Here is a 26,016-nt window from a genome sequence, read left to right on the forward strand (position 1 = left end):
CTGCCAGGCTCACCCCCAGATTCTTCTTTATAAAATCTGGAGTGGAGCCTACAATTTGCATTTCAAATAAGCCTCCAGGTGATGCTGAGTCTGTTGATATAGGGACCACACTCTGAGGTAAGGATTTACTCTCTCAAGTAACATGAAATCTTGAGAGTAGTTCAAACACTCCAGAATTACCAGGAACATCAGTTCTTCTAACTTGCTGCTCCATCCTCCTAGTTCATGAGCTTCATCCTCAAAGTTATCTCATGACCCAAGGAGGCTGCTCAAATTCTAACCACCATATTAGCTTCTAGGCAACAGGAAAAGGACAGGATAAAAGGGTACTTCTCCAGTCTAAGTCAGCTTCTGTAAAGGAGCCTTACTTTGCAAAATTTAGTTAAAAAGCTTAAACTAAAAAGGAAAATGGTAAATGTATTCTTTTAGCCAAGTACACTGCCATCCTAACCAAAACTGTTACATGTTACTAAGGAAGAAAGGAAGATTAGATTTTTGAATAAGCTTTTAGAGACTCTAACATACTTCTTTAGTCTACATACCACCAACCTCCAATCACCAAGTCCAACAAAACCTGGCCTATTTCATAAATCTGACCCATAGGTTTCATCACTTTTTCTCTTTCTGTAGATCTTACTTTCATCACAGCTCACCTACTTTATCATTATATCCTTTTGATCAGTCTCCCTACCTCTTATCCTGGTAGTAGGTATAAGATGGATTTTAAGGGAGCCAAAGTGGTCTAAAATTCTTCAATAGCTCCACATTTCCTACAAAATTATAAGGTATGTGGCATTTTAGTATTTCATGTTATATCCCCCTATATGACTATTCTCTATTAAACACAACGTACTGCTTCTCCCCTCAGTGCTCTCATCATGCTTTCTCTGCTAAGGTACTCTTGATCCTCCTTCACCTTTACTACTCATCCTTTATGATTTAACTAAGGTAGTACCTCCTCCAGAAAGGCTTCTATGACACCACTCTTCCACAGGATGAGTATCCCTTCTGTGTAATCACATAAAATCTGTCCAGAGCTATCATTAGATATTCTACATTGTATTATGAAGATCTGTTTAGATCTCCAACTTTCTCAACATATGTATGTGCTTTTAAGTGTAAGGACCATGTTTAATTTATCTTTATATTCCCAGAACTGGGAATAAAGCAGATGCCAAGTATCATCTGTTAAACAAAAGTATCACCCTTCATCATGAGCTGGCCTACATACTGAAACTCTGTATAGAATCTGTCCAACAATCTAATAACCTTTTCTATTACAAGTAATATAGTCTGATTATGCAATTTCAAAAAGAAAATATCCTTCCTTAACAACTCCAGTTAAATGAAATTTCAAAGTATACATTTTTTTTTTGCATAGCCAAACATCTTTTATTTTTTACAACTAGAGTACCAAAGATACAACCCAACTAGCTCCAGAACACTTCCAGATTTTTTTTTTATTTAACCAAACTAAACAAAGGTTTTAAAAGGAACATCTGCAACAAGGAAAGAATACTAATCTAGCAAACAAAGCTGGCTTCACCATTTCTTGTCTTTTCCTTATCTTTATCCAAGTTCTCCACCTTTAATTCTTCTTCCTCTTTTTTGGGGATGTATTCAGTATCTTTCTCTGAGTTTGGCACTGATTTTCCCTTTGGTAGCAAGAAACAGTCAGCATTGAAAACTTGCTCAGCAGTCATTGAACTTCTACAACAGATCAAGCTACAGAGGAGGGATCTGACATTATCATCCTGCAAGAAAAGAGAGATGTTACAAAGCAAAAATAAAATCAAAATGAAAGAAAGGACAAACTTGTAATAAGGAGTACCCAATTCAAAAATAATTTCAATTAATGATGCAGAGCTAAAATCAATTTTTCCCATTTTTTTAAAGCTTTTTACCAAAATCAACTAGTTTTTATTGGAAAGGGATTAATCTAGTATTAAAACAATGGAATCAAATTACAGGGGGGTATGCAGAAGTGAAAAGAAAAGAATCACAACTGAAATATTTATCAAAAACAAGTGAAATTCCCAAAAAACATCCTAATGTTTTTTTACTTTCCATTTTCCATTTTTTTATGGGACTAGTCAGAATTTGACACTGAAAATTTTACATTGAAGTGCCTCTGTCTGAAACAGTAGCCTCCTTTACTTGGTCAACTGCTTTTGGTTTCACTTATGAAATGATCTCTTGAAACAGGTCCACCACCACTAACATTATCATGATCATTATGGAGGTCAGAATTTATTATGTACCATGATTTCAAAGAACGTTATTTTGTGTTATCACATGTTAATAACACTATAATGTTGCTCTTCCATTAATTCCACCTCCCAAAGTATGTTTTTTCTTTTTTGTTCCCTATGGATGACTCTCATCAGAGCACATTTCACATGGAATAAAAATCACCTATTTACTACTAGTGTCCTCATTAGACTCTAAGGAGTATAAGACCAGAAATTTTAGTTTCTCATTTCATCCCCAACAATCAGCACAGTGATACAGCAGGTATTCCGTTTACATCTGCTGACTGAATGAATGTCAACACCCATACTGCATTCTACAGAGTATGTTTTTAAACATATTTAAAATGTTTAAGATAGTGAGAGAGTCAATTCATAGGCAGGTTGATAAGAAGTCTGGGGGTCCCCAAGGAGAGAGGGGTCTGGGATTCTTGAGGAAAAGATAGGGGTCTGGAATTCTCAAGGAGAAGGAAAAGACAAAACTTTTTTTCCCTCTACATTCCTTAGTTTTAGTCACATAAAACATTTTTAATCTTTAAGCCTGATGTATCTGTAACTATCAATTACACAACAAACAACTTCAGTTTAAACTCTGTACTAAGGATTATATAACAACAATGTATCCTGCTTGAGGACAGTTTCTCCTTTTGGAAAACCTTCTGGCTAATACTGTTATCTTAAAATGTAAATTATGGGAGTGGGTCTAGTAAGATCTTTACAACCTCCAGACACTCTTGATTTATTGTAATAACTAATTAAAAAGTATGTAACTCCCTTGCTAACATTAGCAAGGGGGCATTCTTTCTGCCCCCTTTTGATGTCTATGTCAGAAGCTTTCTCTATCTTTTATACTTTAATAAAACTTTATTACACAAAAGCTCTGAGCAATCAAGCCTCATCTCTAGCCCCGGATTGAATTCTTCTCCTCCAGAAAAGAATCCCAGCCTCTTTCCTGGTTCAGCAACAACCTTTCAATAATACCTTTAGTATGCATTGTTATTATTGTTTAGTCACTAAGGTGTGTCTGATTCCTTGCCTGCCAGACTCCTCTGTCATGGGATTTCCCAGGTAAGGAGACTGGAGTGGGTTCCCATTTCCTTCTCCAGGGGATCTTCCTAACCCAGGGATAGAACCCGTGTCTCCTGCATTGGGAGGCAAATCCTTTACCACTGAGTCACCCGTGAAGCCCAATGAGATACTGGTATACATCTGTAAGAATGGCCACAATCCAAAATACTGACTGAATAACAGTAAGGTTGTGGAGCAACTCTCATTTATGGCAACCAAAACTCAAAAAAAAAAAAAAACTCAGAAGACAGTTCTATACTATACTATTTAAAACTATTATTAAAAAATATATACTATTTAAAAATACTATTACCACATAATTCAACAACTGCACTCCAAGGAAATAAAAACTTATGTCCACACAAAAACCTGCATGTGCACGTTTACTGCAGTTTCATTCATAACTGTCAAAACCTGGGAACAACCAAGTTGTCCTTCAGTAGGTGAATGTATAAACAGACTGTGGTGCATACAGATAATAGATAAAGGCTAAGGATAAATGAATTATCAAGCAATGAAAAGATATGAAGGAATATTACGTGCATATGATTATGTGGAAAAAAGCCAATTTTAAGAGGCTACATACTGTATGATTCCAACTATATGACATTCTGAAAAAGTCAAAACTATGGAGACAAGAAAAAGATCAATCTTCAGGGGTTTGTAGAAAGTAGAGACAGACAGGTAGAGTATAGAGGATTTTTAGGGCAGTGAAAATACCCTGTATATTAATGGTAGATATATGGTATTACACATGTATTCAAACTTTAAGAATGTACCACACTAAGAGTAAGCCCTAATGTAAATGATGGACTTTAGGCAACAACGATGTGTCAATGGAGGTATCAACTGCAACAAATAACTCTGGTAGGCAATACTGATAATGGATAAACTGTGTATGACAGAGAAGGAGATATATGGGAAATCTCTACCTTCTATTCACTTTTGCTATAAATCTTAAAATTGCTCTTAAAGCCATAAAAGTAGTTGTAAAACATAAAATAAATAATTTCTTTAAAAAAAAAAGTGGCAAGAGAACTTTTCATGGCTGATTCATGTCAATGTATGACAAAAACCACTACAATATTGTAAAGTAATTAGCCTCCAACTAATAAAAATAAATGGAAAAGAAAAAAGAAAAAAAGAATTACAAAAAAAAAAAAAGAGAGAACTTTCATAGCCTAATCATTATACTTTTTTAAAAAATGTTATTTTTTTTTCGGCTGCACTGGATCTTCATTGCTGCATGAGACCTTTCTCTATTTGTGCTAAGAGGGGGCTGTTTTCTAGTTGTCATGTGTGGGCTTCTCATTGTGGTGGCTTCTCTTGTTGCAGAACAAGGGCTCTAGGGCACATGGGCTTCAGCAATTGCAGCCCACAGCCTTAGCTGCCGTGCAATATGTGAAATCTTCCCAGATCAGGGAGCAAACCCATGTCCCCTGCAATAGTAGGAGGATTTGTAACCACTGAACCACCGGGGGAAGATCATTATACTTTTATAGACTTGTTTATTGCCATATTTAACCCCTTAACATCTAGTCACACTTGGGATGATTCCATTACAAAAGACTTTAATATTTTCATGTCTCAGTTCAGATACTGTCTTTACCTGAAATGCCTAGAACCTCATTCTCTCATAAAATCCTAATGCAACCTTGAAGATTCACTTCAAATAACTATGTGGTGGCATTTATGAATAGCTTCTTGCATCTTTTCCTGACAAATTAAATATTAGCTTCCTCCAAACTATTTTCGTAATATTCTATATATACAGATATTGGTTGTTTACTTGTTCATATTTCTAACTCATTAATTTCTTCAATGTTTCAATCCTAAAAAGCAGACCCCAGTTCAATTCCTGATATAGAATAGACACTCAAAATATGTTGGTTGTATACATATGTATATCTCAAAGGAATATGAATAACACAGATGTATGACACAGAAAAGATACAGCTAGGTACTTGTAAAAAGTAGTAAAACACTAATTTTAATAAAATATTATCTTTGAAGATATAGAAACTACTGCTTTTCCGTAATTATTACAAAGATTATATATATAATTCGTTTGACAAATTCCAGTAGTAATCTCTAGCAATAATTTTCTGGCAATGGTATAAGTAGGGCACTTAAATTTTTTCAATACTTCTTTACTGGGAATGTTATTTGTATTCTTACAAAAAAGAGGACTTCTTCAGTTAAATAAGTTGATATTACTGCTCACACCTATATCACAGGTTTCCAACAAGTAAACAATAAAAAGGTCACATACCAAATGAAACTGATCCATCTTTGGGATTCCATCCTCATTAGTTTCAAGTTCCTGATTCTGAACAGAAAGCTGTTAAAGAAATGAGAACGAATAAATTCCCAACATACTAAAATACCAATCCTACAGCAAAGGCAACTCTGAAACTGTTCAGGTTCTAGAGAGAAGAGAAGAACTCAAAGAAAGCATATTAGTTCTTGCAAGACAAAAAAACTTTCATAATAACAACTACCAAACAGTCCCTGGGGTTCCTAACATATCAATGCACACACTCTAAGCACACTTAATACTTCATTTTACAAGCAAATACATTAAAATGTAGTGGCTTATAAGGTGCTGGTTTCACCAATACTCATATGTTAAACACAAAGAAAATTTATCATGCAAGTTTCCTATACCTAAGAAATTCTTGTTAAAATTTTATGAATTATTAAATATGAAGAATTTCTTACATGTACAAAGACACTCTAAATCCCATGTATCCATCACCCAGCCCTGACAACCGTCAACCAATGACCACTCTTGCCCTATGTATAAATCCATGCATATTATTTTTGAGGCAAATTCTACACATCTCATAATTTTATCTATAAATATTTTAGTATATACTTCTAAAAGATCAAGTCTTACTTTGACATAATCACAAAATCACACTTGTTGTTCTGTTGCTAAGTTGTGCCTGACTCTTTGCGAACCCAGAAATTGTAGCACACCAGGTTTCCCTGTCCTCCACTATCTCCCAGAGTTTGTTCAAACTCCTGTCCATTGATTCAGTGATGCTATCCAATCATCTCATCCTCTGTTGCCTGCTTCTCCTCCTGTCCTCAGTCTTTTGCAACACCAGGGTCATTTCCAATGAATCAACTCGTTGTATCAGATGGCCAAAGTATTGGAGCTTCAGCATCAATTCTTCCAATTATATTAAGGGTTGATTTCCTTTAGGATTGACTGATTTGATTTCCTTTCAGTCCAAGGGATTCTCTAGAATCTTCTCCAGCACCACAATTCGAAAGCATCAATTCTGTGGTGCTCAGCCTACTTTATGGTCAAACTCTCACATCCATACACGACTACTGGAAAAACCATAGCTTTGATTATACAGTCCCTTATTGGCAAAGTGATGTCTTTGCTTTTTTACTTTCTGTCTATATTTTTCATAGCTTTTCTTCCAAGGAACAAGCATCTTTTAATTTCGTGGCTACAGTCACCATCCACAGTGATTTTGGCACCCAAGAAAATAAAATCTGTCAGTGTTTCCACTCTTCTCTACCCATTTGCCATGAAGAGATATTTCTAAAAGATAAAGTCTTATTTTGACAGAATCACAATACCACATTAAAAATTAACATAAAATATCAAGTTTTAAAATTTTTAATCATCTCATACTTTACTTTTATATCATTTATTTAAACTCAGATCCAAATAAATTCCATACAATTAAAAAATGAGCAAGGCCACTTCAAATCTCTTCCTGTTCTTTACCACTACGTACAACTATAAAGGTTGGAAATAACATAAAATATAATCAAAGGAGAGCTCCACAGGTCAAAAGAGGAAGGTAAACTGATGAAAAGTCCCAGAACTGGACTAATAAGGTGACAAGGTAGTGACAAGGTGTCTTATAACCTTCTTTCACTAAAAGGAGATAAAGTCTTATTTTGACACAATCACAGTATCACAATTAGTAATTCTCTTTAATATAAAATACCCAGTTTTAAAAACAAGATGACTCAAATAGGGTAAACTCAAAACTAACTATATTTCTAAAAACTGAAAGTAAATTAATGAAATTAACAAAAATTAATTAACATTTATGAAAACTGAAAGCAAAGAAAAAATCTTAAGTGAAAATAAGCATAAGAAACATTACCTACACGGTAATAGAAATTTGAATAAGAGAATTTCTCATGAAAAACCATGGAAACAATAAGTGGCACATTTTCAACCGATAAAAAGAAAGAATTTTCCACCACAAATTCTACATTCAGTGAAACTCAGGAAAGAAGGTGAAATCAAGAAGTTTTCAGATGACGGAAAACTAAAGAAATTTGTCATGAGACAAACAAGACTTAAAGAATGGCTAAAGGAAATACTTCAAACAGAAAGGAAATAATTTTTCTAAAAAAGGAGTATTGAAGCATTAGAAAAGAGGAAATGACAATGTAAAGAACAGACCCATGAATAAATACCTAAGACTTTCCTTCCTATCATGAGTTTCCTAAATCATACATGATGACTGAAACAGAAGTTATAACACTATTCTGATGTGCAACACAATGATATTTAAAAGTGGGGAGGGTAAAGGAACGGAAATAGAAGGCTTCAGCACTTTGGTCAAACTGTTAAAACATTCATACCAGCAGAATATGGAAAGACACACAACTGTGAGAAAAGCTATTATCAAAAAGACAAGAAAGAACAAGCGTTGGAGAGGATGTGGGAAAAAAGGAACCTTGGAACCTTTGTACACTATTGATGAGACTGTAAATTAGCGCAGCTGCTGTGCAGAACAGTACAGAGAATCCTCAGTTAGGAAAAGAACTTTTACATGACCCAGCTATTCTACTTCCGAGTATTTACCCAAATAACACAAAACCACTCATTACCAACCATGGGGATTTGGGACAAATCATCTCATTCTTCTTTGCCTCAGGTTCCTCACTTATAAGGCTATTGTAAGAATTAAAGTGGTTAAATACTTTAAAAATAACTGATGCATGCCACACACTCCATAAGTGTTATCTACTTTTGTTTTTTTAAATTTCAGGTAACTTAGAACATATAGTTAGCAATGTATTTACTGTCTCTATGAGGGTCCCTGGTCTTATTATCAAGAACTATAATTAAATGTTGACAATAGTTGAATCTGGCTGAAGACAGGGGGTTTCCTTATTTCTTCCTTTGCTTTAAATATGTAAAACTTTCCACAACAACAGTTAGGGCAATAACTGTGCTTGTCCTAACTGACTGACTTGCTTTTACCTGAGGGATAATGATTTGTATAACAGATTAGGTTTCTCACAATGGTTGGAAGAAAGATAAGAGCTATCCTAGTGACTCAGGGATGGGAAACAGGCTTGTTTTTAAATACCAACTCTGATCAGTCAGTGCTACTTCTTAATGGATGCTGTTTGAGGTCATATAAGAGATCAGTGAACATGATTATCATCATGTTGCAGTGTCTACTATGAGCACAGAAGAAAGGAATGGCAACATATACACTGTATATTATCAGCTTTAAATAGGTTTTTGTGGTGTGAATTTATGTCCGCATCCTGCTTTTCTTTCTTCTCAATATATACTGTCCTGTTCTGCTTTCAATACCCCCATGAACTGCCTTATAGCCTTTCTGGAACAAGACAAGGTATTTTGTAAATGAAGGTAAAGTTAGCCAAAAGGTAGGCATATATATATACAATGCTGAAACTCTGGCAAAAAGACTAGATTACTGTTTTAAAAATTAGTTGATATATTTTTAATCGGAGGAACACTGTTTTACAATTCTGTGTTGGTTTCTGCTGTATACCAATGCAAATCATTCAAAATTTACTCTCGTAAATGTGAGAATGACAACAAACAGGTGACACAAGAGTTATGAAAATAAAAAACACCACCAAGGGAGGTCTGTAAGTGAAAACTTCAGCAGGCTGTGAGCTAAATCCTTAGAAATGCTAATATTTAATAGATAAGCAGTACTGAAGAGGATTAAAAGAAATGCCCAAATATAAGGCAAAAAAAGAATTTAGTAGGTGATGTGTCATAGAAAATAATTACTGGAGATATTTTTTAGATAGATCAGACTTACCCATAATTTGAGGCTGAAGGAAAGGTGAAAAATGAGAGAAATAGACTAAAGATACAGTGAAGGCAGGAGAATGGTAAAAGTGAGGTACGAGAACAGGATAGAGAATGGGTTGCGGGCACATACAGAAGGCTTGCAATGAAGAAGGAGTACTTTAATTCTCTGAGACAGGAGTAGAAGACAGAAAACTGGGTAAAGAGACAACCAGTTTGTAGACAGAAGCACTGAAATTCGACGGAAAGCACATTACCGTGATCTCAGGTTTTTTTTTTTTTTTTTTAAAGTCAGGTCTACTTAAATGAATGGGGATGAAATTTAGGCAGGGGCCTGAGGATAGCACTAAAATGTTTAAGTATAATCACTGAGAGAAATATGAGAATGAACTGGCTGTGGGCAGGTGAAAGGACTAAAAGAAAGCTGAGGACCTAACAGAACTGAGACTGATGGGGTGTCATTCTGCAAAAGCATTCACTTCCCAGGGTATTCAAGGGTTCCCATTCCACACTAGTATCCGCTCTTAAATCTGAATAAAACACAATCAACAAACCTAAGACGACTCGGAAAAGTGGAAGTGAGAAGGTAAAATGGAAAGAAGAAGGTGAAGTGACGAGGAAACTTGGGACTTAAAAAATGACACAACAGTGAATTCCCCGGGTTTTATTTTTGACTCTCCTATATCTCATATTGGATGCTAGAGAAGTCTGCAACCCAGAAATGGCAGGAGCCACAGACCAAAAAAATCCCAAGAAAAGCCTACTATACCTAGTCAAAGGACTGGGAATAGGGTCTTATAGAACAGAAAATGTTTTTAGTTCAGTTGATCAGTCGTGTCTGACTCTTTGAGACCCCATGAACCGCAGCACGCCAAGCCTCTCTATCACCAACTCTCAGAGTTTACCCAAACTCATGTCCATTGAGTCGGTGATGCCATCCAACCATCTCATCCCTCTGTCGTCCTCTTCTCCTCCTGCCCTCAATCTTTCCCGGCATCAGTCTTTTCAAATGAGTCAGTTCTTCACATCAGGTGGCCAAAGTATTGGAGTTTCAGCCTCAACATCAGTCCTCCCAATGAACACCCAGGACTGATTTCCTTTAGGATGGACTGGTTGGATCTCCTTGCAGTTGTTCAGGGACTCTCAAGAGTTTTCTCCAACATCACAGTTCAAAAGCATCAGTTCCTCAGTGCTCAGCTTTCTTTATAGTCCAACTCTCACATCCATACATGACTACTGGAAGAACCACAGCCTTTGACTAGACAGACCTTTGTTGACAAAGTAATATGCTGTCTAGGTTGGTCATAACTTTCCTTCCAAGGAGTAAGTGTTTTTTAATTTCATGGCTGTAATCACCATCTGCAGTGATTTTGGAGCCCAAGAAAATAAAGTCAGCCACTGTTTCCCCATCTGTTTGCCATGAAGTGATGGGACCGGATGCCATGATCTTAGTTTTCTGAATGTTGAGCTTTAAGCCAACCTCTTCACTCTCCTCTTTCACGTTCACCAAGAGACTCTTTAGTGCTTCTTTGCTTTCTGCCATAAGAGTGGTATCATCTGCATATCTGAGGTTATTGATATTTCTCCCAGCAATCTTGATTCCAGCTTGTGATTCTTCCAGCCCAGCGTTTCTCATGATGTACTGTGCATAAGTTAAATAAACAGGGTGACAATACACAGCCTTGACGTATTCCTTTTCCTATCTGGAACCAGTCTGTTGTTCCATGTCCAGTTCTAACTGTTGCTTCCTGACCTGCATGTAGTTTCTCAAGAGGCAGGTCAGGTGGTCTGGTATTCCCATCTCTTTCAGAATTTTCCACAGTTTATTGTGATCCACACAGTCAAAGGCTTTGGTGTAGTCAATAAAGCAGAAATAGACATTTTTCTGGAACTCTCTTGCTTTGTTGATGATCCAGCGGATGTTGGCAATTTGATCTCTGGTTCCTCTGCCTTTTCTAAAACCAGCTTGAACATCTGGAAGTTCACGGTTCATGTATTGCTGAAGCCTGGCTTGGAGAATTTTGAGCAGTACTTTGGTAGTGTGTGACATGAGTGCAATTGTGTGGTAGTTTGAGCATTCTTTGGCATTGCCTTTTTTTGGGACTGGACTGAAAACTGACCTTTTCCAGTCCTGTGGCCACTGCTGAGTTTTCCAAATTTGCTGACACATTGAATGCAGCACTTTCACAGCATCAGCTTTTAGGATTTGAAACAGCTCAACTGGAATTCCATCACCTCCACTAGCTTTGTTCATAGTGATGCTCCCTAAGGCCCACTTGACTTCACATTCAAGGATGTCTGGCTCTAGGTGAGTGATTACACCATCGTGATTATCTGGGTCATGAAGATTTTTTTTGTATAGTTCTTCTGTGTATTCTTGCCACCTCTTAAATCCTTCTGTTTCTGTTAGGTCCATACCATTTCTGTCCTTTATTGAGCCCATCTTTGCATGAAATGTTCCCTTAGTATATCTAATTTTCTTGAAGAGATCTCTAGTCTTCCCCATTCTATTGTTTTCCTCTATTTCTTTGCACTGATCGCTGAGGAAGGCTTTTTTAGCTCTCCTTGCTCTTCTTTGGAACTCTGCATTCAAATGGGTATATCTTTCCTTTGCTATTCACTTCTCTTCTTTTCACAGCTATTTGTAAGGCCTTCTCAGACAGCCATTTTGCTTTTTTTGCATTTCTTTTTCTTGGGGATGGTCTTGATCCCTGTCTCCTGTACAATGTCACGAACCTCCGTCCATAGTTCATGAGGCACTTTGTGTATCAGATCTAGTCCCTTAAATCTATTTCTCACTTCCACTGTATAATCATAAGGGATGTGATTTAGGTCATACCTGAAAGGTCTAGTGGTTTTCCCTACTTTCTTCAATTTAAGTCTGAATTTGGCAATAAGGAGTTCATGATCTGTTTCACAGTCTGCTCCCGGTCTTGTTTTTGCTGACTTTATAGAGCTTCTCCATCTTGGGCTGCAAAGAATATAGTAACAGCCTCTATTCCAGCCAAATACCAAGAGAAAAACTGTGTCAGCAAGGCTGAGTGGGGAGTTGGACTTCCACCCTAACCATCAACGAAGAGGCAGAACAAAGTTGTATATGATAGCACTAGCTGCAATGTACCCAAACTGGTACTGCCAATGGGACCCAGCAGAGAGCTATCTTCCACTCTACCCTCAGCAGCAACAAAGCAGGAAAAGTAGTGTAGGCACTATTAGCCAGTGCTCTATTTTCCCTCTCTGTTCCCCAAGGGTCAGCAGGAACACGCCAGTGGAAATGATACTTATATCCTCACAAGGCAGCAACAAGGCAGTAACAGTTTAACACTTTGCTCCCCCTCTCCTCAGTATCAACAGGAGTCAATAGAGAGATGATTTCCTCTCCTATCCACCAGGAGCAAGAAGAGGCAAAGCAGTGCAAATCAGCATTTCACTTTTGCTGAGGTGTTGTCAGCTGAGCTCAGAAGGGAGCTGCATATCTCATCTCATCTGAAACTGTACACTACACCTAAACAGGGTAACTGTCTGCAAAAAAAAAAAAAGATTAAATAGGATGCACAGTCTCAGAACATAATACCAGAAATGTTCAGGCTACAGTTAAAAATCACATGTCAAACTAAAAACCAACAAAATCTTAAATGAGAAAAAGATAATCAACAGACATCAAGATGACACAGATATAGGGATTATCTGACAAAGATTTTAAAGTAACCATCATAACAATGCTTAGAGACCAATTAGAAACCTGCATGAAAGAAACAAAAAAAAAGAAAGCCTCAGCAAAGAAGACAGAAGCTATAGAGAAAATCAAATAGAAATTTTAGAACTGAAAAAGAACAACAGAACAACAGAAAGAAAAAACTCACTGGACTGGCTCAATAGCAGAATAAATATGACAATGGAAAGCACCGATGAAATTGAAGACAGAAATACACAAAATACCAATTTGAACAAGAGAAAGAAAATGAACATAGACTCATGACCTGTGGGACAATAACAAAAGATTGAAAATGTGTATCATCAATCTCAGAAAAAAAAAAAAAAAGAGTATAGGACTAACAAACTATAGGAGTAGTAGCTGAACCAAATTTCACATATTTGCTGATAAACAAAGTGAAGCTGAACAAACCCCAAACAAAGTTAAACCCAAAGAAATCCATGCTAAGACACATCATAATCAAACTTCAGAAAAATACTGACAGAGAAAAGTCTTAAAACCAGATGCAGAGAAAAATTACCTACAGAGGAATGATTCAAATAACAGTGGATTTTTCACGAGAAACTAAGAAGGTCCAAAGAAAGCTGAACAGCATTTTTTAAGCAATGAAAGAAAAGAACTATAAACTCGGAATTCTGTACCAGCAAAAAATATTCTTCAGAAATGAAGGTGCAGTTAAGATGCTCTCAGATGAAGGAAAACTAAAGACTTTCATCAGAAGATTTACCTTTTCTTAAAATAGAAAGGAAATGATAAAAGAAGAAACACTGGAGCATCAGGAACAAGAAAGAACAAAGAAAAAAGTAAAAACATGGGTAGACGTTATAAATGATCCTTCATGTCACACTTTGAGAAATGAACTCCAAGTTCTCTGCATTTGAATCCAATAAGAAATCAATGATAAGTCTGAGATTCTTGGTTGGATCTCAGAGCAAGTTCAGGAACATATGAAATTCCTGCACAGAGGGCATTAGACATGTTAGTAGTTCCATCAGCTAGGAACCCTTAATTCTCCTACACCCAACTCCATAATAATGAGATCTATTCCACTCAGTCTACTTTATTATGATGTTAGAATCACTTCCAGATTTTAGGGGGCTGCCATCCATTTTCCTTCTCTGAGATTTCTCTTAATTGGAGTATTTTTTGAGAGGCACTCATCATTGATCACATTATCTGGGTCTAAAAGGAAAAACAAGACATGGAATATTACTTTTCCCTTGTCTCTAATTTGGGGATTAAACATCAAAATGAAGCATAATGTGTCAAAGGTATACCTGAACTCTAAACGTGTTACTCACATCTATCCAAGACTTTCTAGAAGGAGGACGTGTCATCAAAGAACTCAAGGTTGGAGATGTCTTAATAGGGCACTGTAAAATGTAAGGGTCTTCATAGTAGTCAGTGCAATGGCACTTAGTGGCTTATCTCTGAAGCCTGAGCCCCTTCTGCAATTGTTCATCAATCGGCTTCAGTGAAGGCTGTACCTCCAAGGCTGTATATGTGATGTGAATGCAGCAGGTGGTCTTGCACGGAGCCTCAAGACATAGAAATTCTGCAATAGGGCATTACTTAAGAAGTGGTATCCTTCTCTGACTCTCACATGCCTAATGTCTACACTTGGGATAATGATGTGCTCCCTTCACACAACTGTTTAGGAGAAAGCAATGAGATAAAGTTCAAAAAGTACTTAATAAGTACTTTAGTTCCAGATATGCACTGTGTGCTCCCAACAAGGGAGGATGTTATCACCATGTTATAAATAGACATAATAATGGCCTTAGTTACTGAAAGTTGTTCAGTCGTGTCTAACTCTTTGCCATCCCATGGACTATCCAGGCCAGAATACTGAAGTGGGTAGCCTTTCCCTTCTCCAGGGGATCTTCCCAACTCAGGGATCGAACCCAGGTCTCCCGTATTGCAGGTGGATTATTTCACCAGTTGAGCCACAAGGGAAGCCCAATATTGTCCTTAAATGAATAAATATAATGTTTGGTCATACTTTGAAGAAAAATCAAATACATGTATCTTTTATAAAGTTATTCTCAATAAATAAAACCTTAAAGGGAAAGGATTTTTCTAAAAGCATATAAAACAGATTACAAAACATCTAAAAATGAAGATTGTGTAAAGAGGCTAAGCAGAAGAATAGGAGTTAAAGGGACTACAGGGTAGTCTAGACGTTCTATGATAAAGTCCAAAGATGAAGAATAAAGGAAGAGAAGCTAGGAAGTTGCTGATTGATTTGGCAGAAAGGGAAGATAGTTAACAAACACACAGTAGATGTAAGAGTAGTTATAGTAAAATGAGAAGATAGAAAGTCTTGTCGAGATAAAAATGTACTGGATTGGATTCTACTACTTTTGTAAAAGAAAAATTATGGGAAATCACAAAATCCTGGTTTTGGAAAGTAACTGAAATTTCATGAAGGCATGGGTCTCAAATTGTTAAGAAGGTCCAAAAAATGATAGGGAAGCCTGGCGAGCTGCAGTCCGTGGGGTCGCAAAGAATCAGACATGACTGAGAGACTGAACAACAACAAAGTTGTTCAATGGGTAATCAACGTGGCCACTAACATCTTCTAGGAGTATCTTTGGAGTTGGAATAAAAAAGAGAATCTTCAAATAAGTTTGCAAAGAAAGGTGCAAGTGGCCATGGTGGAGAGTTCATCTACCGATCTTGTTTCACTCAGGAAACAAGAAATATTTTATTAAAAAAAAAAAAGAAAAAACTAATACTTTAGCACATAATTATGTCTAAAATTTAAATATCCAATTTGCTACCCACAAAGGCATGCTTTTGTTCAGTTACTATTCCAGTGAGAGCACTACCCCAGAACACTTCTAGGCACAGGACACAGCAGCAAACAAGACAGACGAGCTGCCTAAAAGGAGATTACATTCTATGGATAGAAGCAGATGATAAAAAGACAAAGACATAAATAGTATGTTAAGAGAAAACTAAAGCAAGGGGAAAAGAGTTGCATTTTAAAGAAGGCCAAATTGAAAAAGCGATACTTGAATAAAAGAAAAAACCATTCACTCTTCATTTTAAAATTATTCTGCTTCCTTGCAGTAGCACCCACAATTTTTTTTTTTTTCAGTATCACATAAGAACTGCTCTAATTTTTCTAGAAATGCCGTTAAGAATTTCATTATAACCTGGAAATATACAAAAGAACCTTAATACAAGCAACTTTAAGAATGTACCAGTTGAAAGACGACTTACTGCTGGATTCAAACACTAAAATTTTCTGTAGTTAAAGGCAGTTTTCAGAATGTTTCTGTCATTTAATATGGGTCTCACAACAAAAATGATCCTAAAGCAAAATATCTTTTATGATACATCCCAAAATATTTAGTCAGTATTCCAGTGTTTTAATATTAAATAAGCTGTTAACTTTTACTTTTGCTAATTCCAAAACTTTTAAAAGTCATAATGTAACAGTAATCTATTCATGACTCTGGAAATGAGATCCTTTGCTAATGATTCCAGCTTAACTTTGAAGCACAGCCCTTGAGTCCTGACACTTTTGCCCTTTTATATATTTTACACTGTGGTTTCTATTACAATTTACCTAGTTCATTGAGGAGGAAGATCAAAGTATCTGTAAACTTTGGTAGTAACTAACTTTCCTATCAATAAAATAGTTTTTTTTAAAAAGAACTGGAACAACTGAAAAACAGTTTTTTAGTTTTTTACGGTATCACAACAGCTCCAAAAAATTAAATACTGAAGTATAAAATCTAACACATATATAGGATCTCTAAGTTCAAAAATAACAAAATGCTGATAGAATAAATTTAAAAAGGCCTAAATAAATGGATTTGAGAATTAAAGGACTTAATAAAGATGTCAATTATTCAAAATGTTAATTCTCCCTAAATTGATCTACAGATTTAATGCAGTTCCAAGCAAAGTCACAGAGGTTTTCTGCATGTATAGACAAGCTGTTTCTAAACTGTGTATGAAAAGGCAAAGATACCTGAATTGCTAAAACATTAAAACGTTAACAATGATGCAGAGCATCTGAAACTCTCAGACAGCGCTGGTTCTGATAATGCAAAATGGTGTATCCATTCTGAAAAAGTCTGGCAGCACCTTACAAAGTTATACATACAGTTACAATCTACCCAACAGTCTCCCTCTTGAGAATTTATTCTAGAGACATAAAAACAGGATCACACAAACACCTATACCTAAATGTTCATCAAAGTTTTATTTGGAATACCCCCAAGCTGGAAACAACCCAAATGTCCTGCAACAGGTGAACAGATAAACAAAGCTGGTACAGTCACATAACAAGAGTAGACTCAGCCACAAACATGGAGTCAACTCTCAATATACTGCAAGGCTTGAACGAATCTCAAAGTCATTATGCTGAGTGAAGCAGCTAGTCTCAAAAGGTTACATACTGTAAGGTAACATTTATATGACCTTCTTAACAAGACAAAACTGTAGTGACAGAGAAAAGATCAGCAGTTGCCAAGGGTTAAGGGTTAGGGGGAGAGAACAGGGACAGCACGTAAGATTTCTTTTTTTTCCCCTAAGTTATGGAACTGTTGTGTATCCTAATTGTAGTGATGAGTATACTAATCTACAGTATGTTAAAATTCACAGGACTGAACACCAAAATCCAATCAACTGTACTACAAGATAGTTTAAAAATAAAATTTTTAAAAGATCTCAGTCAACATTACAGAAGAGCAGGAATTCAGCACAACAATAGTGTCATATTCATAAAGCTCTTTACTACCAGCTAATGAAGAAGGGAAGCTGATGGAATAAAGAGTGCCATCACCATACTTAAGTGATGTTTTATGATAACTCTCAGGAACATAAGAACATTGAGACATTTACTTTCATCCTCATGATGTACAGAATAAAGAGGTTACTGAAGCAATGACAAACTCACGCCAGTACAGTAACCATTTCTACGGCCACCATGGTTCTGCGAAACCAGACAACTGTAAATACATGTGACAACATAAGGCTAAAACTCACCTAGGATTAACTGGGGCATGGGATTCCCACTGGTTACTACCTGGGTAGGTATAAACACCCTTTTAATAATAGCTTTATTGAGGTGTAAGTCATGTACACTAAACCACGTGCATTTAAAGTACATATGATATATACTCCTACAAAATCATCATCACTATCGATGAACATGGTGATCATGCCAAAACCATTTCCTTGTGCCCTTTTGTAATCTATCCCTCCCTGCCCCTCTATCCTCAAACCCCAGATCACTGCAAATCTCCTATCACCGTTGGTTAAGTCTGCACTTTTTAGAATTCTATATAAAGAGAACCATAAGTATGCATTCTTTCTTTCCTTTGGCTTTTTTAACTTCAAAGAATTATTTTGAGATTCCTCCATATTACTGGGTATAAAGGCATACTTTGGAGGCAGTGAGAATTCAGTTCTAGACCACTGCAATGAAGTGAAAATTGCAATAAAAAAGTGAGACAATTTTTTTGGTTTCCCATAGCGTATTAAATATGCAATAGCATTATGTCTAAAAAACAATATACACACTTTAAGAATACTTAATTGCTAAAAAATGCCAACCATACTCTGACAATGCAGAGTTGCCACAAATCTTCAGTATATAAAAAATACAGTATCTGCAAAGTGCAACAGAGTGAAGAGCAATAGTACAAGGCATGCTTGTAGTAATACTTCATTCCTTTTTATTACTTAGTAGTATTCCAATGGGGCTTCCCTGGTGGCTCAGGGGTAAACAATCTGCTTGCCAATGCAGGAGACGTGGGTTCAGTCCCTGGGTTAGGAAGATCTCCTGGAGAAGGAAATGGCAACCCACTCCAGTATTCTTGCCTGGGAAATCCCATGGACAGAGGAGCCTGGCGGGCTACAGTCCATGGGGTCACAAAGAGTCGGACACAACTTAGCAACTAAATAAAAACGATAACAAGTATTCCAATGGATATGCAGTAGACTATTTATCCATTTACCTGTTTATGGACATCTGGGTTCTCCCACTTCTTGTTATTACAAATGTCTCTACATGTTCAGAGACATTTTAATATATTGAAGAAAATGACTTCAGATCATCATCACTTTCTTATACTGAAATATAACACATCTGTATGTGTATATCTACACACACTATATATCCCTGTATAATGCATTATTATAAAGGCAAAAATGACCTTTTCTCCTCATTGTATTCCTGTGAAAAGTGAAAGTGTTAGCTGCTCAGTGGTGGCAATCCTGAGCTTCCCTCATGGATCACAGTAAAAAATCCGTCTGCAATGCAGGAGACCTGGGTTCTATCACTGGGCTGGGAAGATCCTTTGGAGGAGGTAATGGCACTCCATTCCAGTATTCTGGAGAATCCCCATGGACAGAAGAGTCTGGCGGGATACAGTCCATGGGATGGCAAAGAGTTGGACATGAGTGAGCAACTAAGCACTTAACAACAAAATGACTGATTTGTTTCAATAAAAATGTAACATACCCACAATAAAAGGCAGCCATAAGCATATAAGTCAGAACTCGGAGAAGCAGGTTTTCCCATTTTCAGTTCAGGTGATAGCAAACTTAAGTCACCAACCATCATGTTCACTGAGGCTCGCTGACTCTACAAAACAGTAGGTCAAATATTTTAGAGGCAACACAGTTGAGGCAGCTTTCTGTGAAGCAATTTGCATTTAATCAACACAAAAAATATTCATTTGAAATATTTTATTCTCTCTCCGCTTTGAAATATTTTAACCTAATTTCCACTATTATAAACAGCTCTTAAAATCAGTTCTCATGAAATTTAACAGTGAGACTATGGTTACACTGCACATTGTAGACGCCAGATTAAATATTAAAAGTCACTGAATCAATAAAATTTAGTACTTTCTTTAAAAATACACTTCACAAGGGCAAGAGGTAGTGCTTTTTTCTAACTCTGAAAATTATAAGTAATTTTTAAAAACACACTTTCCTTCCCTACTGACCATTTTCTAAGTATACCATATCTAATGTGTCAAAAGGATGATCAATTACAAGAACATGAACCCTGGATTCAGATAAACCTTGACTGCAATACTCACTCTGTCATTTACTTGCTATGACCATTGGCTTTAATCTCTTTGAGCCTAAATTAATTAATTTGTCCAAAGGAAATTAACTTGTAACTACCTTAGAGTTATTGAAAGGTAAAGGTAATCACCACACTAATTACTTAGCATATATTGCTAAGTGTTAATTATCTTCTCCTACCATCCTTATCCTTGCTTCTCAGAGTAGGATAGTTTGGGAGTAATACTTCCAAAGACCAGTAGCTATACTAACACCTGGGAACTTCTTAGAAACACAAAATTTCCACTGCAGAAATGCTGAATAAAAACCTGCATTTTATGCACACTTGAAACATATAATGTCATATACTAATTTCACCTCAATTTCTAAAAACTGCATTTTAACAAGATACCCAGGAGAATCACATGCAGTGTAAAGTCTGAAAAGCAATGTTTTTGACTATGGACTACTTTTCAAATTACTCTTCTTCCAGTTAGTACTTCAACAGAAATTAGGGTAAAAAAATGAAGCAAGAGGTGAGTTCAATCCATATTTCAGAATAAATCATTTTAAGGGTTTCCCCAGTGGCTCAATGGTAAAGAATCCACCACAGTGCAGGAGACACACAAGATATGGCTTCGATCCCTGGATTGAGAAGATCTGGAGGAGGAAACGGCAACCCACCCCAGTATTCTTGCTAGGAAAGTCTCATGGACAGAAGAGCCTGGCTGGGGGGGTCACAAAGAGTCGGACATGACTGAAGCAACTGAGCACGCAGGTAACAGCTGACAAATCAGCATAAACAGGAAGAGTACCTTGGACTCGCATTTATAGCTGAGAGAATGGCATGCCTTGGTAAACTAATCAGGATTCCTAAGAATAGAGAACTTTTAAACACACAGTTCAGTTATTTTTCAGATGTTATCCTAATCTTTAAATAAATATAAAATAAATCTTTCAGCAAATTTTATTTGTATAAATTCTCTATAATCAAGCATTTCATTACAGTTTTACATTTTTATTTTCTCATCTTTTTGAGGTACCACATGAAAACCACTGAAACTGTACATAAACAGGTGGCATTATTCTATGACCTGCACATGACCAATATATAAAGCATTCGGACTTTTACTAGTCAAACGGGAACTCCACACACAATAAATATTGGCAAGGATGTTGAGAAACTGGAATCCTCATATTATCACTGATGAGTATGTAAAACAGTACAGACACTTTGGAAAACAGCTTTGTTTCTTAAAAAGTGAAACTCAGACATCTACCATATAACCCAATAATTCCTTCCCTAGGAAAACATATCTCCACACAAAAACTTGGATACTGATGTTCACAGAAGCATTATTTGTAATAATCAAAAAGTAGAAACCCAAGTACCCACAAACTGATGAATGTAAAAACAAAGTACAGTAAATCCATACAATGAAATACTATTTGGGCATTTTAAAACCATAATCAAAAAAGACACATGTACCTTAATGTTCACTGCAGCACTATTTACAATAGCTAGGCCATGGAAGCAACCTAGATGTTCATCAAAACAGATCAACGGATAAAGAACTTGTGGTATATATACCCACTGGAATATTATTCAGCCATATAAAGGAATGCATTTCAGTCAGTCCCAATGAGGTGGATGAACCTAGAGCCTATTATACAAAGTGAAGTAAGTCATAAAGAGAATGGTAAATATCATATATTAATTATATATATGGAATCTAGAAAGATGGTACTGATGAACCTATCTGCAAGGCAGCAGTAGAGAGAGACACAAAGAATGGACTTAGGGACACAGCTGGGGAAGGAGAGGGGTAGGAAGAATTGAGAGAGTAGCAATGAAACATATGGATTATCATGTGTAAAATTATTAAATTGGTGCAAAAGCAATTTCAGTTTTGCACTGTTGAACTTTACCATTTGATACTGGAATACATTCTGAAATAAATGTTATGTTATAAAAAATTTTTTTAGAAAAGCAATGAAGTTCAGGCACATGCCACAAGATGGATACATCTTGAAAACATTATGCAGAATGAAATATGCTAATCACAAAAAGCCACATATTATATGATTCCATACGCAGAAAATGTCCATAATAAGTCCATAGGGACAGAAAGTGGATCAATGGTTTCCAAGAGACTTAACAGAGGAAGAAAGGAGGAGTGACTGCAAAGCAGTATGGGGTTTCTTTCTGAGGGTGATAAAAATGTTTCAGAATTAGACAGTGGTGACTGTGGGTCTATATATACCCACAGTGGTGACTGTGGGTCTATATACCACAACTTCTTTATCCGTTGATCTGTTTTGATGAACATCTAGGTTGCTTCCATGGCCTAGCTATTGTAAATTGTGCTGCAGTGAACATTAAGGTACATGTGTCTTTTTTGATTATGGTTTTAAAATGCCCAAATATTGTGACTATATTAAAATTAGTACTGAAATGTACACATTATATGTGAATTATATTTTAATAAAGAGAAATGCTCCCTTGTGATTGTATTTTGAAACTACTTACTCTACCAAAAAGAAAAAAATATTACAATATTCTATTTGATATATGTTATTCCTACAAACTGCCTCTTCTAAGGTAACATGACACCAAATTAATAGCCAATGTCATCAAACTAGAACTTAAACTAAATGGAAAAGTCCAAGATTCCCAAGTTTCTAAAAAAGCCCGCTAATCAAAAAATAGCAAAGCATGTATATCTAAATCTAATCCTTTGATTGGGAGAGCACCAGCAGATGGGGAGACAGGAGATGGTCATCTACTTTTCCTTGTGTATTCTAGCAATTAAATATTTCTTGATGATCATAAAATGATTGTTGTTTGCTGTTGTTATTTGGTCTCTAAGTTATGTCCCACTCTTTTGTGACTCCATGGACTGTAGCCCATCAGGCTCGTCTACCCATGGGATTTCCAAGACAAGAATACAGGCGTGGGTTGCCATGTCCTTCTCCCAAGGATTGAACCCACATCTCCTGCACTGACAGACAGATTCTTTACCACTGAGCCACCAGGAAAGCTCCAACTGATAAAATAATTAATGCTAATATTGTCAATGCTATTGACTATAATTTCAGGTTGCTCCTAAAACTTATGGTTAAAAAAATTTTAATGAACAAATTTAGAAACTCTTGCCCTAGCATCTAGCTGATAACAGAGTAATAGCTTACACTACATGACATACCTTAAGGCAAAGATCTTATAATAAATTACCATATGATACAAAAGTGCCTAATAATACTAAATGAAATCTAGAACTTATTTACAAAACCACTATATTTTACCACAGATTTGGTGAAGTCAAAATCTCCAACAATTCCATGTTGACGGTTTAAAGCAAAAACATTGTTCTGATGAAGTGATCCATGAATTATGTCAGCCTTGTGCAATGTATGAAGGCCCTGGGCTACACCTTTCATGACCTTTAAAGCTTCCTATAGATAACACAAAAGAAGTCAGGAAGTAGACAAATCATTTTAATAACTGAACCTTTTCTCTACTTAAAAGACTTTTTCAGAAGTGACTAAGCTTCCTCAAAATGAACCTTTAAAAACAATATAGCACAGAGAAAGAATTAAAGGCCAGAAGTCCTGATTATGTAACTGGTAATATCATGTAAATATATATATCACATATGTGTGTGTATATATATGTTTAATATGACTTAAAGACTATAGTCTCTAAGAAGACTTGAATTACAAACAATGACCATAGACCATCTAGAAAAGAAAAGAGGCTGAAAGAGTGTTACTGTGCAGAAAGAATCAGGTCATTGTTTACTGTTATTACGAATTCAAATTTACAACAGAAATGAAAGCTACTGCTTAAGACCAAGAGCTATACTATACAATTTACATACGACACAGTCTAATAGTTATAAGGATTACGCTTTGGTGCCAAAAAGTTCCAACCCCAAGTCCTAGTTCAGCCTCTGGATGAGGAACCCTGTACCAGTCACTTTAATCTCTGTAAGCATCACTTTTCTAATCTGTATATAATGGGATAACTCATATCCCAGGGGTGATGTGACAATTAAATAATCAAAACTGTACACTGAAAGTGCGCAGCGTACCCTCAAAAAACTTTAGGTGATACTTTCTCACTAGACACATCTATGGAAATAATGTGTTTTTTTTTACTTACTTCTGAAGTTAAAGGCATGCTGGACTGAACAGCATTCAGATTTGCCCTAGGATAATATGGGACCATCAGATAAGCCATAGGATCAGACTAAGAAGCAAAACAGGAAATGAGAATCTAAGTGAAAAATTCTTCAATACATCTTTAGTATACAATGATTGTACAAAATAATTTTTCACAAAGAATTACTACTCTGCTGTGCAAAATCTTTTAAATTTAATTAGGTCTCAACTGTTTACTTTTGCTTTTTTCTTTTGCTTGGGAGACTGATACAAGAAAACACTGCTAACAATTTATGTCAGAGTTCATATATATTCTTTTCTAGGAGCTCTATGGTTTCCTGTCTTACATTTAGGTATTAAACTATTTTGAGTTTATTTTTGTATATGGTGTGAGGGAATGCTATAATTTCATTGTTCCATATGTCACTATCCAGCTTTCCCAGCACCACTTGTTGAAAAGACTGTCTAAATAAACTTAAAAGCTTTGCACAGCAAAAGAATCCATCAACAAAATGAAGACAACCTACGGAATGGGAGAAAATATTAAAAAAATGATGTGACTAACAAGTAGTTCATACCCAAAATATACAAACAGTTCATACAACTTGATATTAAAAACAAAAATAAGCAGAAGAATAGATATGTTTCCAAAGAAGACATATAGATGGCTAACAGGCACAGGGAAAGATGTTCAGTATCACTAATTATTAGAGAAGTGCAAATCAAAACCACAATGAGCTAGCTATCACCTCACAGCTATCAGAAGGGCTATCATCAAAAAAATCTACAAAAAACAAATTTTGGAGAAGATATGGAGAAAAGGGAGCCCTTACATTTTTGGTGGTAATGTAAACTGGTACAGCCACTAAGGAAAACAGATGGAGTTCCTTAAAAAACTAAAAACAGAACCACCATACAATCCAGCAATCCTACTTCTGGGTATATATCCATAAAACAGTAACAACAACAACAAAAATCCTGAAGATATATACACTTCAGTGTTCAAAACAGCACTATTTACAGTGGTCAAGACATGGATGTAACCCAAATGTCATTTACAAATGAGTGAATTAAGAAGATGTGGTATATACAATGGGATATACATTGCCATTTGCTGCAATGCGGATGGACCTAGAGCATATTCTGCTTAGTGAAATAACTCAGAGAAAGACAAATACTATATGATATCACTTATATATGGAATCTAAAAAATAATACAAATGAATATATATGCAAAACAGAACCAGACTCACAGACATAAAAAACAAACTGTGGTTACCAAACAGGAGATGGAAAGTACAAGGGACATATGAGGGGTATGGGATTAATAGATACAAACTATTATATATAAAATAGATAAGCAAAAAAGATTTACTATGTAATACAGGGAATTATACCCATTATCTTACAATGGAATATAATCTGCAAAAATACTGTGCTATGCTGTATACCTGAAATTAACACAAAATTGTAAATCAACTATATATTCAATTAAAAAATTAAAAGGAATTACTTCTGTAAAGCTTGTAGCTAAAACATTTTAAATAAAATATTTTCTGAAAGAGATTAGCATAAAAACTTTACCTTACACAAAAATAAGAATATCAGTGGTAGCAACCCAGATTCTCCTTGAGCTTCTTTCCAAGCTCTGTGATAGGCGGCTGCTCTCTGAATTACCCTGGCTTCTGTGTCGACATCCACAGAATAGCCCTTTTACC

General features: G+C 35.9%; 1 protein-coding gene across 3 annotated transcripts in view; it reads right to left on the minus strand.

Moving 5' to 3' along the window:
- Nucleotides 1–1,365: 1,365 nt before the first annotated feature.
- Nucleotides 1,366–26,016, minus strand: part of STK31 (serine/threonine kinase 31) — a 66,356-nt gene continuing 41,705 nt past the window's right edge. For all 3 annotated transcript variants that reach the window (XM_043463381.1, XM_043463382.1, XM_043463383.1), the window contains exons 19-24: nucleotides 25,883–26,008; nucleotides 24,300–24,386; nucleotides 23,441–23,590; nucleotides 19,581–19,703; nucleotides 5,590–5,658; nucleotides 1,366–1,754 (exon numbers count right to left, since the gene is read on the minus strand). In XM_043463381.1, the coding sequence (XP_043319316.1) occupies nucleotides 1,524–1,754; nucleotides 5,590–5,658; nucleotides 19,581–19,703; nucleotides 23,441–23,590; nucleotides 24,300–24,386; nucleotides 25,883–26,008 (786 nt within the window). In that variant the 3' untranslated portion in view covers nucleotides 1,366–1,523. The remainder of the gene's footprint in view (nucleotides 1,755–5,589; nucleotides 5,659–19,580; nucleotides 19,704–23,440; nucleotides 23,591–24,299; nucleotides 24,387–25,882; nucleotides 26,009–26,016) is intronic.

This window comes from Cervus canadensis, chromosome 3, assembly GCF_019320065.1.
Source record: "Cervus canadensis isolate Bull #8, Minnesota chromosome 3, ASM1932006v1, whole genome shotgun sequence".
In the NCBI taxonomy this organism is placed as follows: Eukaryota; Metazoa; Chordata; class Mammalia; order Artiodactyla; family Cervidae; genus Cervus; species Cervus canadensis.